At 41.3% G+C, this 13,115-nt stretch overlaps 1 protein-coding gene across 25 annotated transcripts in view; it reads right to left on the bottom strand.

Annotated features, from left to right (window-relative positions):
* Positions 1-13,115, bottom strand: part of ENTPD1 (ectonucleoside triphosphate diphosphohydrolase 1) — a 154,809-nt gene that overhangs the window by 91,133 nt on the left and 50,561 nt on the right. For 20 of the 25 annotated variants that reach the window (XM_063629134.1, XM_063629166.1, XM_063629184.1 and 17 more), the window contains one exon: positions 1,900-2,027. The exons of the other annotated variants lie outside the window; for them this stretch is intronic. In XM_063629134.1, coding sequence (XP_063485204.1) covers positions 1,900-2,027 — 128 coding nt within the window. The remainder of the gene's footprint in view (positions 1-1,899; positions 2,028-13,115) is intronic. 25 annotated transcript variants of the gene reach the window in all.

A 13,115-nucleotide genomic window follows, 5' to 3' on the forward strand; every position in this document is an offset into this window, starting at 1 on the left:
TATGCTTTAAAGTGGCAATGTCCAATAGAACTTTCTACAGCAAGGCAATATTCTATATCTGTGTTGTCCAATACAGTAGCCACCAGCCACGTGTGGCTATTGAGCGCTTGAAATGTGGCTAGTGCAACAGAGGGACAGAATTTTTAATTGTATTTAATTTTAATTGACTTAAGCTTAAAAACCTGCATGTGGCTAGTGGCTATCAAATTGGACAGCACGTCTGGTTTAAAGCCATCACCAGAATACAAGTTCCTGAAATATTTTGCCCCCAATATATGCCAGGAATCTTACTAAAATTATTATACGTCAACAAATGGCTAGTTTGCATATATAAAACTATCTTTGTATAAAATAAATCAGTGATATTGTTAAAAAGATTCACTTCAGATGCCAATGACTGCTCTTCAATACTCCTACCTTTTATTTAAAGAATGCCAAAGACCTTGTTCCATTTTGCCAGGCCCATATAACAATGCAGAAGCACAAGAGACTTAAAGGAGACCACTGTGAATGAGGGAAGGTCGTCCATGACCACACATATTCTTGGGAACATAACTCAAGTTTGTCATGGATTTTGCCTCCTAGGCATCCCCCTCTCCAATGATGCAATACTGAACATGTAAAAAGGTCAAATTAAGAAGGCAACTATGTATTTTTGGAGCTGGTAAACAAATAATGGAACCAAGATGTCATGAGGCTTCAACTGTGAGTGAAGTTTTGCCAAGGAAACAACATTACTCAACATTAAAAGGCAAGCAACCCTTAACAATGAGATAGTATCAGCCTTCTGTCTTGACAAAGGGACTGCTGTACACAGCACCACTGGGTTGAACTTGACAAAAAGATGCCAGTGTGACACCCACGCCTCTGCTATACAGTGATTTGGGTGGATGGCAAAAGTTTCAGAGGCTCCCAGTTCAACATCTTCAAATACAAGAGAATATACTTCTACATATGTATTCCCAGGCCTCCACGGTCAAGTTAACTTCTGGATATATTACTGCCCACGTGTACATACATGCTTATTAGCATATTGGTATCATCCGGGCCCTTATATATTTGTTTACTATAATTTCAGTGAAAGTTTAAAATGGTGTATTTATAGTATATATTTTTATTTACCACATGCTTTTTAATTAACAGATTAAAAAATATAATGACCATATTACAAAGTACTTGTGAGATATTCATGTCTGAAATTTTACTTTGATGAACTGGGAAGAAAACAGAAATACATTAAAGTTAATGATCCTAATGATCTTTAATGATATTAACTAGTTGTTCAAATGTAGAAATGTCACAAGAAATCTGCCTATCCATGAATTCATGTCAAATGACTATACTTGATACACGTATATGTTTTCTGATTTTCTCTTATTGATTTTGTTGATTCTTTACTATATCTGGAGATAAGAAACATGTCTTCTCCTCAATCTGTGACTTCCAAAGTACTTTATACAGAGTTGTATAATAAACGTTATTGTTTTGGTGATAGTGATAATAATGAAGTAAAAAGAGTGTAGTATTGTGATTCACCCATGATGAAGAAGTGGAAATATACTAGAATATAGAATCTTGGCATAGTATTACACAGATCTGGATAAGGTGAATAAAGCATTCATCTCTGCAAGAGTATCAATTTAATGAGTTTACTAAACAATCATAAAGGCAGTTAACTTCCCATCACTAATGATTCGAGGCATTTACTCTTCTAGAATGAGCACCTATTTCCATTTTATTCCCCTAATCCAGTGGAAATTGACTTGTTCCTGGGCTGTTAGAACCTCAACTCCTCCCCTATGCTCTACATACCTTAACCCTCCTCCCCCTTACAGGAGGATCTGTCCCACCCAGATCCCCTCTTACATACATACAAACACACACACATATTTGACTTACCTTAACGTTTTCTGGCAATGCTTTGTTCTGGGTCAACCCCACAGCAAGCAAAGCTATCACAGCTATGATAGAGGAGAAGCCAAGGATGGCTAGGATATTCTTGGAGCAAAATGTCTTCACGTTAGACTCTAAAACCAAAAGCAGAAGAAAAAAATACCAACAAGAAATCAAAAACACTGATTTTCCTCCCCTTTCTGTCTGGTCTTGTAATGGTTACCTGGAGACATCAGAGACAGATTAAAAGCCAATCTTTTTATCAATGAGGCACTTACAAAGTAATTGGGAAATAATTCAAGAACAAAAGGATTTGTTTGTACTTTGACAAAGGCCAAGACTGAGTTAGTGGCTGTGGCAAGGACAAAATTAGGTCAGTGATCAGATATGGAATGAGGAGTGAGAAGAGCCCAAATTGGCTGTTTAACAGTTCATACAGATCTATCAAGGTAGAAGTAATAAATAACAAAAAACAAGAATACCCCTCCTCATTTTTGAAATCTACCACAAAATGTTTATGATGTTAAAAAGTATTAAGAATGTATCATCAAACAACAAATCCCACTATTCCATGACATTTCCTGGCTTGACATACATACTCCTTGCATTTAAACCACCCTTAAATAGTAAGCAATTGGTAATGGCATAGAGGCTGAGGAGTGTTGAACATTTTGGATCATAATTCATATTATTTATTTTGTCTTTAGTCTCATTCTGTCATGGACATTAGAAAAGCTCCAATAGTAGAATTATATAAAAGGCAAAAGTGGCCGGACACGGCGGCTCACGCCTGTAGTCCCAGCACTTTGGGAGGCCGAGGCAGGTGGATCTCAAGGCCAGCAGTTCGAGACCAGCCAGGTCAATACGGTGAAACCCCATCTCTACTAAAAATACAAAAATTAGCCAGGCATGGTGGTGGGCACCTGTAATCCCAGCTACTCGGGAGGCTGAGGCAGGAGAATCGCTTGAACCCCAGAGGCGGAGGTTGCAGTGAGCCAAGATCGCGCCACTGCGCTCCAGCCTGGGCGACAGAACAAGACTCCATCTCAAAAAAATAATAACGAAAAACAGGCGCCGTGGCTCATGCCTGTAATCCCAGCACTTTGGGAGCCGAGGCAGGTGGATCATGAGGTCAAGAGATTGAGACTATCCTGGCCAACATGGTGAAACCCCGTCTCTACTAAAAATACAAAAATTAGATGGGCATTGTGGCGTGCACCTGCCGTCCCAGCTACTCAGAAGGCTGAGGCAGGAGAATCACTTGAACCCAGGAGGCGGAGGTTGCTGTGAGCCAAGATCGCACCACTGTGCTCTAGCCTGGAGACAGAGCGAAACTCCCTCTCAAAAAAAAAAAAAAAAAAAAAAAAGGCAAAAGCTACTTTGGTCAGATGTAAACAGATTGCATAGAGGAAGTGAATAGGAAATGAAATGGTTGCACCATTCCCTCCATTTTGACAACTCAACCTCCTCCTCTCTCAACTCCCCAAACTATTCCCAGATGTTTTTCTTATGCTTTGGGAAGAAAGGACAAGATAACATAATTTAAAAGCATATGGAAATGAGATGAGTTCTCTAGAATAGTTTATACTTCTCTAAGAACAGAGGGTAGGATCAAAAAGCTAAAAGAGGAGCCCAAGTCTCCTCTTTCTCTTTCCCCTTTGTCAGTAGAAGCTGGCTGGGCACTGAAATAGGAGCTCTCCCTGAAGCTCTTGAGCAGAAGCTTGAACTTGGATAATCCAAGTCTAAGCTTGGATTAAGGTATGGGTCTCCAATCCACCTCAATCCCCAGAATCTTGAGGCAGTCTTTGCCCACCAGGCCAAACAATACAAAATTTAGGAGAAAAAGGTTTAGCAACATCATTATCTATTGCTTCCAAACAAGGAAGAGCAGATAAAATATACGGCACTTCCCTGCTTCTCCCTTCCCAAAAGAACCTCCATTTTGTTCAGATGCTTGCCTTTCCCCCAAGCTCAGGGATGGACTTGTCTGTGTAATTTCATTCCCTCACCAGTGACTGGTTTAATAATGGGTATGCCACCTAATTATGGCCTATGTGACCCTGGAGGAAGTCTTCTGGGGCAAGTCTAGGGAAAAAAGAAAACATTCTCTCTTCATCCTCAAACATTGTCCTGCCTGGAAGGGATAACATCCAATGATAGCAGAGCAGAGAGATGTAGAGAACGTGAGTCCTTGATGGCATTTTAAGCTGCTAAATCAACAAATGCTGAGCCCAACCTTCCATAAGACTTATGCTTTGACCCAATTAGAGTCAGGATTTTCATTACTTGAAGCTAAAACATCCTGATAAAACTGGTATGGGAGAGATGTCCTCTTTGATGCCAGTGTTCTGGAATCTGGAAAAGAACCCTCTAAGGGCTTTGGTTCCCAGTGTTGTGATGTTGACAAACATAGCCCTAAGCAGCATGTCCTTTAGATAAGCAATTATAAATAAAACAACCAATTATAAATATAACAACAAACAAACTGTAGCAATGTTTCTACCATAATAAAATTTTGAATGTTTTACTCCCTCAAGCTATTCAGCAAGGTCTACCTGTTAACTTCTTTTGTTTTTGTAAATATGACAATCTTGCTATCTCATTTTCCTTCCATGGCCATTTCAGGCACTATTCTTAGCATCCAAGTTACTACAATAAAAAAAGAAAAACTAATAAGGCCCCTGCTCTTTGGAATTTACAATCTAGTTAGCAAGACAGATAAACCAGAAAAGCAGCAAATAAATAGGTGATTTCAGGTCACGATATGTGCTAAGAAATTCAAACCAAGGAACGTGATAGAGTGACTTGCGGTAGAATTGGGAATGAAGGGAACGGTATCAGATTGAGGGTCAAGAAAGCCTCTCTCAGAAGATGACATTTGAGCCGAGACCTAGAAGGTGACATTTGAGGAGAAAACACCAGCCTGGAGAGGGAGTAAGAACATAAGAGGAAGAAGGAACAGAAACTACAAGAACCCAGAGGTGGGAACCAACTTGATGTGACTATAATTGTTTCTTCCTTTTCCTAATGAGAAAATTTACTAACTTCTTGTCATTGAGGAGTTAGATGTACACTTTTCCACATTTTCCCAGCTTTTGCAATGATATCGAGGTTACCAGAATATATGCAAGCCTTTCATCCTACTCTTATTTCTTATTAAAGATATAATAAGAAAAAGATTTTTAGGTCAGAGAGAAAATTTAGGAATTTTTCATACATGATTTTTCAAATGTTTTTATTAACAAAAGAACCCACAATGGTTAAGTTTGTTTTTTATGTAACTGACTACATTACCCAGAAAGCAGTAATTAAAATGCTGTCTTCCATGGACTATATGTCAGCCAGTTTTCAAAAGCCCTGATCACATCCAGGAAGCAGGAGAGTCATCTCAGAAGTGGTGCCAAAGAAGAGGTGCTAGAGGTGGGGTACAGGTTGACATATCTTGGATGTGCTCATGAAAAGAGAATTACTTAGGTAACTGCCCCTTCTTCTTAGACCCCCAGAGTGCTTTCAGATCCCATGACTGCCACAGTCAAGCTCTATTATGGAAAATTCACATTGATTGTCTTCCCCCTGAAAAGCCCTTAATTTGCCTTGTGGATAACAGAAATGTGGTTTCTGTCACACAATGTGAAATGGTATTTCGAAACAGAATTTCAACAAATGATACCAAAAATATCCAATGGCAAAGTATTGTCATTGTTTTCCCTTTGAATTGGCTTACTGTACTGGAGAATTTAAGACTGCCACTTCCTTTGCATTTTTTTCTTTTCACGTGATATGACAAGGCAGAGGAATTTTCGGCTTAAAGTGAGAGAGCAAGGTAATATTAACTTCAACTTTTCACCTGACAGAGAGATAAAACTGAAGGAAACCCAAGCTTTGAAAAAACACAGGCTGATTTCAAGCCAATTAGCTGTGTCAGAGGAAAAACACCTTCAAGATTTTTATACAAATCAAAGGAAGCAAAGGTTCTTTTGGTTCTTATAGAAACAGCCATCATGATGTCCAGTTATAATCATACTAAGGTGAAAATCAAAATTATTTAATCTCGGCAGGGTGCAGTGGCTCACACCTGTAATCTCAGCACTTTGGGAGGCAAAGGTGGGCGGATCGCTTGAGTCCAGGAGTTTGAGACTGGGGGGTAACATGGTGAAAATCTGTCTCTACAAAAAAAAATACAAAAATTAGCCAGGCATGGTGGCATGTGCCTGTAGTCCCAGCTATTTGGGAGGCTGAGGTGAGAGGATCGCTTGAGGCCAGGATACCAAGGTTGTAGTGAGCCAAGATCACACCACTGCACTCTAGCCTGGGCAACAGAGTGAGACCCTGTCTCCAAAACAAACAAACAAATTATTTAATTTTGTCCATAGTCAAAATTATATTGTACAGAGAAATCCCAGCATTGCTACTCTGTGATAACAAAAATATAACATCTTAAAATTTTACTCCATTAATAAACAGATTTGGGGTGTTGACAGATGTGGTGGATTTCAGGCAAAAACAAGTTTTGCTTTGCAGATCCAATGTGACTGACTAGATTCAAATTGTTTCCAATTTGTTATGAGTCACATCTGGACTAAACTTTTCTTGTCATATAGAGAACAAAACAGCAAATGTGGACAAGCATTGGTGAGCAAACATCCAAGGAATGTTGTGGTCCTTCCTGTGTTTACATAGCCTAATGATGGAACAATCACTGAAGCTCAGAAGACTGGTCCTAATCTGGCCTTGTCATTCCTCCAACTCCCAGAGTCAAAGTCTCCACACCACCCCTGCTACCTTTCTTCCTCTCCATCAGGGAACTCTTCTTGAGGATACATATGTAGGTTGTTCTCACACTCAGGGGCTTGAAGATCCTTTCTCAGTTATTTAATCCCAAGCCCCTTAGACCCACCTTCTTCTATAGTGATATCCACATCCCCTGATTCCAGTCACCCTTACCTCATATCTGATCTTCTACAATGGCCCTTTCTGGTGACTCCCACACTTCCTAATTCTCTTCCCTATCAGAATCCCTCCTTCATGTGGCTGTAGAAATCTTCCACAATTGACATTCCTAAGACTCTACCTTATCAAGAACCTATGGCCTGCTGTGTGCCAGATGAAAGCTACACTGGTCTACCTAGATCTCCAAGCCCTTCAGAAATTTCAGCCCTTCCCACTTTACCATTCCAACCAACAGATCTGTTTGGGTCCAAGATGAGAATTCCTGACATTATGACTACTAGAATGTAAGCTCCTTAGGGCAGGGACTTTTTTCTGGCTTGTTCATTGGTATATCCCATGCTGTATGAATGAATGAATGAATGGATGGATGAATGAATGAATTTTAGATTCTCTGAATTTTTTTCAGTGTGGGACTTCCTTCATTTGTAATTCCATTCCCCTCATTCTTCAAGTCTTTTTGTCTCCTTCAAAATCAAGCTCAGTTGGAAGCTATGTTCCCCCTATACTCTACAAAGCTCAGTTATGTCAGTAGTCCTCTCTTCGTGTGCTACCTCTAGATATAGTTTGAACCATTTCAGTTTGGGAGTTCTATAGTTGTTGGAGAGGGGACTATGCCTCATTCATTTTTTCAACTGGTCACTCAATAATTACTTATTGAATACATTATTACTATGAACTAGATCTGCCCTAGGCTCTGAGCTACAGCAATAACCCAAAGTGAGAAATGTCCCTATCCTCAAGGTGCTTATATTCTAGTTGGGAGAAAAATACAATAAGCAAGATAAACAAATAAAATTTACAGTGTATTACATAATTTTAAGTGCTGAGGAGGAAGAAAAAGCAAGGAAGGTAAAAAGGAAGGATGTGGTGATTAGGACTGGCCTGAGAAGGTGATTTCTATCACAGGGAGAAAACCTGCATACCTCTGAGGCAAGAGCTTTACAGCAATTGGAACTGTACACAGAAAGGCCCTGAGGGGAGAGTAGTAGGAACTGGTCAGAGGATCAGTGGGGTCCCCTGCTCATAAGGCCTTGAGGGCACTAGTGAGGGCTTTGCCTTATTCTGAGTGATGTGACTTACTTCTAAAGTCATTCATATAATCTATGCTCAGCAACTTAGGGGTGAACAAGGAACCACTGGGGGCTGTTGAAGTCACTGGAGAGAGAGGGTGTGGCCTTTTAGGGTGGCACATCCCTGCCTCTTGTGGTAATGATGTGCTGAGGCTACCCAAAGGAGGTCAGGCCACACAGCCAAGTGTGGACAGAGCCTGGCTCCATCAGAGCAGAGCTTGTGCCAAAACCAGGTCTGGGCAGACGCATCCAGGAGGAGTAAACATAATCACATGAGACAGCCTTCTCAATGCCTTCTAGACTTCTTGATGGCTCAGCACTGGAGAGTCTTTTCTGAGAGACCATCATCAGGAAGGGTCACTGAGCCAACAGTCATCAGGATCCATCAGCAGATAGGCAAACTCCACAGACTTCTGGGGGATGGTTCAAGCTAGAGCAGAGTTCAGATAAGCTTACCTTAGCTTAGTCTCTGTAAGCCTCCATTTCCTCATGTGCAGAATGGGAGTCACAATAGTATCTGCTTCATAGGGTTGCTATGTGAGGTTCAATGAGCTAACAACAATAATAGCCTACACTAAAGAGTTCTTACTATATTCCAGATTCTACTGTTAGCACTTTAAATGCAGCCATTAATTTAGCTTTCACTACAATCCTATAAGGTGCACGTAACACTACCATCTTCTCTATACAATCTGTATTAGTTTTTTAGGGCTGCCACAACAAGTTACCATGAACTTGCTGGCTTCAAACAGAAATGTATTCTTTCATAATTCTGGAGGCCAGAAGTCCAAAAGTTAAGGTATCAGCAGGGGCATGCTCCCTTTGAAGGTTCTGGAGGAGATGTCTTTCTTGTCTTTTTCAGCTTCTTAGCATTCCTTGGCTTGTGGCTGCATCACTCCAATCTCCACCTCTGTCTTCACATGGCCTTTTCCCCTGTTGCTCTTTGTGTCAAGTTTCCTTCTCCTTTCTCTCATAAGGACACCAGTCATCAGATTTAGGGCCCACCCTAAATTCAAGATGATTTCATCTCAAGATCCTTAGCTTAATTACATCTCCGAACACCCTACTATATTTCCAAATAAAGTCACACTCACAGTCACTATTATAATTACCATTATTGTTAGTTTACAGATGAGGAAGCTGAGTCACAGACAGATTAAGTAACTTCCCAAAGTTACACTGACATAAATGTTGCGCTGTTACAGGTAGTTAGACAGACATGGCAGGAAACGGCTCTTCTCTCCCACCAACTAGAAATGTCAGGTGATGGTTTGACAATTATCACATTGCCTCTCTAAAATAATGATAATTTGGCAGCTGGAGCCAGGGAGAGAAAATCTGCTGATCCACAGCTGTAACATTAAAGTGTTAATTGAATTCAAGCACCAGGGAGAAGCAACTTCCTGGGCATGTACATTAAGAGATAAATGGTGGAAGATGACTTGCCAGGAGCACTCCACCGGAAAAGGAAAGAAAGCCTCAGATGAGCATGCACACAACTTCCTAAACACACTGTGTGCTCAAGGAGGTAAGGAGGGCACTGTGCGGGCAGGTAAGGAGGGCACTGTGCGGGCAGGTAAGGAGGGAAGAATCACGGGAAAAGGGCTCAAGATGGCAGCCTATAAAGTCCTAGGATCACAGTTGAACACGTTGTTTGTTCTCCAAGTTGCCCACTTGGATCTCTTCCAAGGGTTCTTTCCTTTCTTTCCTGTTCCAAAGCCTTTTCAATAAACTTCCAGTCCTGCTCTGAAACTTGACTCAGTCTCTTTTTCTACTTTATATTCCTCAAATTGTTTCTTCTGACGAGGCAAGAATTGAGGTTACTGCAGACCCGTATGGATACGCTGTCAGTAACCCAGATAGCTGCCACCGGTAACAGGGCCAGGAATTAAACACGAGCATTCCGGCTTCAAGGTCCAGGCTTTTAACCACCACCCTACCCTACAATACATGACTGAGGCTCATACAGTGCCTGGGCTGTGCTACCAGTACTGTTATGTGGTAGCCAATCTCATTATCCAGAAATAAAAAGTGACCAACATTGAGGATTTGGCTGGAAGGGTTGTCTGGACTGTTCTCACTGAGGACACCAACGTCCTACCTTTTGAAATCATGAATCTGATCCCTGACAGTCAGAAGCTTACAGTTAAGTGACAAAAGGCTGAGACTGTGTTTCTCAGGAAGCTTAAGGGACTTGCCCAAGTCATACACCTTACACATGGCAGAACAGGGATTCGATCCAAGTGTCTCAGTTCCACTTCAATGCCTTAAATCATTGTCCTGCATTAAAGATGCATAGAAATTTTTCAGTTTTATTCTTTCTGACCCAATGCAAAAGCACTAGTCCAAAATTCTATCTAAATGGAAAGGTCTTATTCTACCCCCACCCCATATTTTTCTAATTAACCAATCCAGAATCATATTCAAGGATAAAGCAGTTTCATTTAGCGGGTTTTTTCCTGCCTATATTTTACTTAAAGAAGTCAGCACAAATATCAATAGAAACACAACAGCCAAAGACCAACTTTGATCATAAAGACCTCAATGATAACCAGTTAGTTAAAGGGCAAAAGGCAAAAAAGAAGGAGGAAAAATAACATGGACATTGGGTTGGGAGACACAGGCAAGAAAATAGAGCCAGGAAATAAGAAGGAAGGGAAGGGGTGGGGGTGAGAATGAAAAGAAAGGTAGAAAGACAAGGTAATTGAGTAAATAACCCATGTCCTGTTCCACTGATCTCTTGAACCACAGACGTCAGAGGAAGTTACTGGCTCTTTTTAATGCTATTTTATTCCCACTCTTTGAACTTTTAATTAGCCAATTATTCTCGGTTCGCAGCTTCTTAGTTAGAAAACAATTGCATTTATCTTAACAACGTAGCCTGGCTGATACTGAGTGGACCCCTTGAGACTCAGCATTGGGTGGGGAGAGCCTATTTGGTGACATCCAAATAGTGTAGACGTGGGTGGGGGTGCAGAACAAGCTCTTCCTGCAAATCAGATTCAGCCAACCTGAGGCTCCCCACCCACAGTTCTTGGGCAACATGCTCTTCTCAGATTAGCAGCACATAACTAACATAACTGACTTTGCACTTGGTTGTACCTGACTCTAAAAATGTTAATGATCGCAAAAATCAAATGCTGACAGAGGCTCTATGTGTGGGAAATGAGGAAGCAAAGGAGTCCTCTTCCCTGATTCTTCTCACTTCCTCCGACCAAACCATCCATTCTCTCTCGCCCTTACCCCTTCTATCCTCCCTTGAATTCTTTTGCCCATAGATTGCATTGAGCATAATAGGCCTTTGTGTTCAGTGTGGAATCCCATGTTTAAGCGTAGGGTTGGCAGGGAGGAAGGCTGTTTCCGGCAAAGTGATGTCACTGACACTGCAGACAGGAATTCCCTGTGTCCCAGCCAAAAAGCGTAACAATCTGGTGTATTGATGGCCTCAGCAATAAGCACATTGCTTCCACTAAATGAGTCTTCTTCCACATCTGAAACTGAAAAACTGTGCCCTGGGGACTCTACCCTTTCTCAAAGCAGCTGCATTTGTCAGCAAGCCTTGGTTATTTGCAGATGGTGAGAAAAAGCAAGAAAATCTGTATTGGCCATGCATCTCTAGTGTTGGATAACAGTGGAAGCAGGATGAACTGACTCAACCAGGGTGCCTAGCCTTATAGTCTTGTCTTGTATACCTTGCCTTTATAAACTCTCTCATTTATACCACCTTATTTTTGCATCAATGAGGTAAAAAATTTAGAGGTTACATACAAATATTACTATAGAAAAATGTGCTACAAGCTATACAAAATAAAATTCTAAGCCCCCCAACTGACTGACCAGACCATCTTTTGGCCAAGGGGACCCCAGAGAAACCTTGAAAAGTGCGTTCTCAGCCAAGATGGAATGGAGGGTGGGAGGGGCTCAGACCCTCTCCCTTGCTAACCAGGAGTAGGCTTTCCTTCTCAAGGGCCTAACAGAAACCAGCCCTTTCAAAAGGCTCCACCACTGATATCAACCGACTCCCTGATGCTGCCCCATCTTTTCTGCCTGATAAGAGACCACTAACTATGGGGTGGTTCTGGCCAGTCTATGAAGAATAGGCAGCTAGTGTTTTCACATCCTCTGCTTCACCTTTTGATGTCAGAGGGCCAAAAACTCCACCTAAGATCACCACCATTTTTTGAACATGGAGAAGCAGAAGGCTCAATTACACATGCAGATGGTTCTCCCTTCATAAATATCCACGACTCCTTCAATAGCTTATTGAATATATATATTTGGCCACCAGCTCTGCGTAAATTCCTGTTCCCTTTGCCCCTCCCTCCAAGTATGTTTCTGGCTTCTGACTGGAGGGTATGCTTCCCAATCTGTCATGGGGAAGATGGGGAGAAACCAGAGCAGAAAAGCTGAAAATTCTGAAAACCAGAGCACCTCTTCTCCTCCAAAGGATCGCAGCTCCTTGCCAGCAACGGAACAAAGCTGGACGAAGAATGACTTTGATGAGTTGACAGAAGTAGGCTTCAGAAGGTCAGTAATAACAAACTTCTTCAAACTAAAGGAGCATGTTCAAACCCATCGCAAGGAAGCTAAAAACCTTAGGTTAGATAAATGGCTAACTAGAATAAACAGTGTAGAAAAGACCTTAAATGACCTGATGGAGCTGAAAACCATGGCACGAGAACTATGTGACCCATGCACAAGCTTCATTAGCCAATTCGATCAAGTGGAAGAAAGGGTATCAGTGATTGAAGATCAAATTAATGAAATAAAGTGAGAAGAGAAGTTTAGAGAAAAAAGAGTAAAAAGAAATGAACAAAGCCTCCAAGAAATATGGGACTATGTGAAATGACCAAATCTATATTTGATTGGTGTACCTGAAAGTGACAGGGAGAACGGAACCAAGCTGGAAAACACTCTGCAGGATATTATCCAGGAGAACTTCCCCAACCTAGCAAGGCAGGCCAACATTCAAATTCAGGAAATACAGAGAACACCACAAAGATACTCCTCGAGAAGAGCAACCCCAAGACACATAATTGTCAGATTCACCAAGGTTGAAATGAAGGAAAAAATGTTAAGGGCAGCCAGAGAGAAAGGTCGGGTTACCCACAAAGGGAAGCCCATCAGACTCACAGCGGATCTCTGGGCAGAAACTCTACAAGCCAGAAGAGAGTGGGGGCCAATATTCAACATTCTTAAAGA

This window comes from Symphalangus syndactylus, chromosome 2 (assembly GCF_028878055.3).
Source record: "Symphalangus syndactylus isolate Jambi chromosome 2, NHGRI_mSymSyn1-v2.1_pri, whole genome shotgun sequence".
Taxonomy (NCBI): domain Eukaryota; kingdom Metazoa; phylum Chordata; class Mammalia; order Primates; family Hylobatidae; genus Symphalangus; species Symphalangus syndactylus.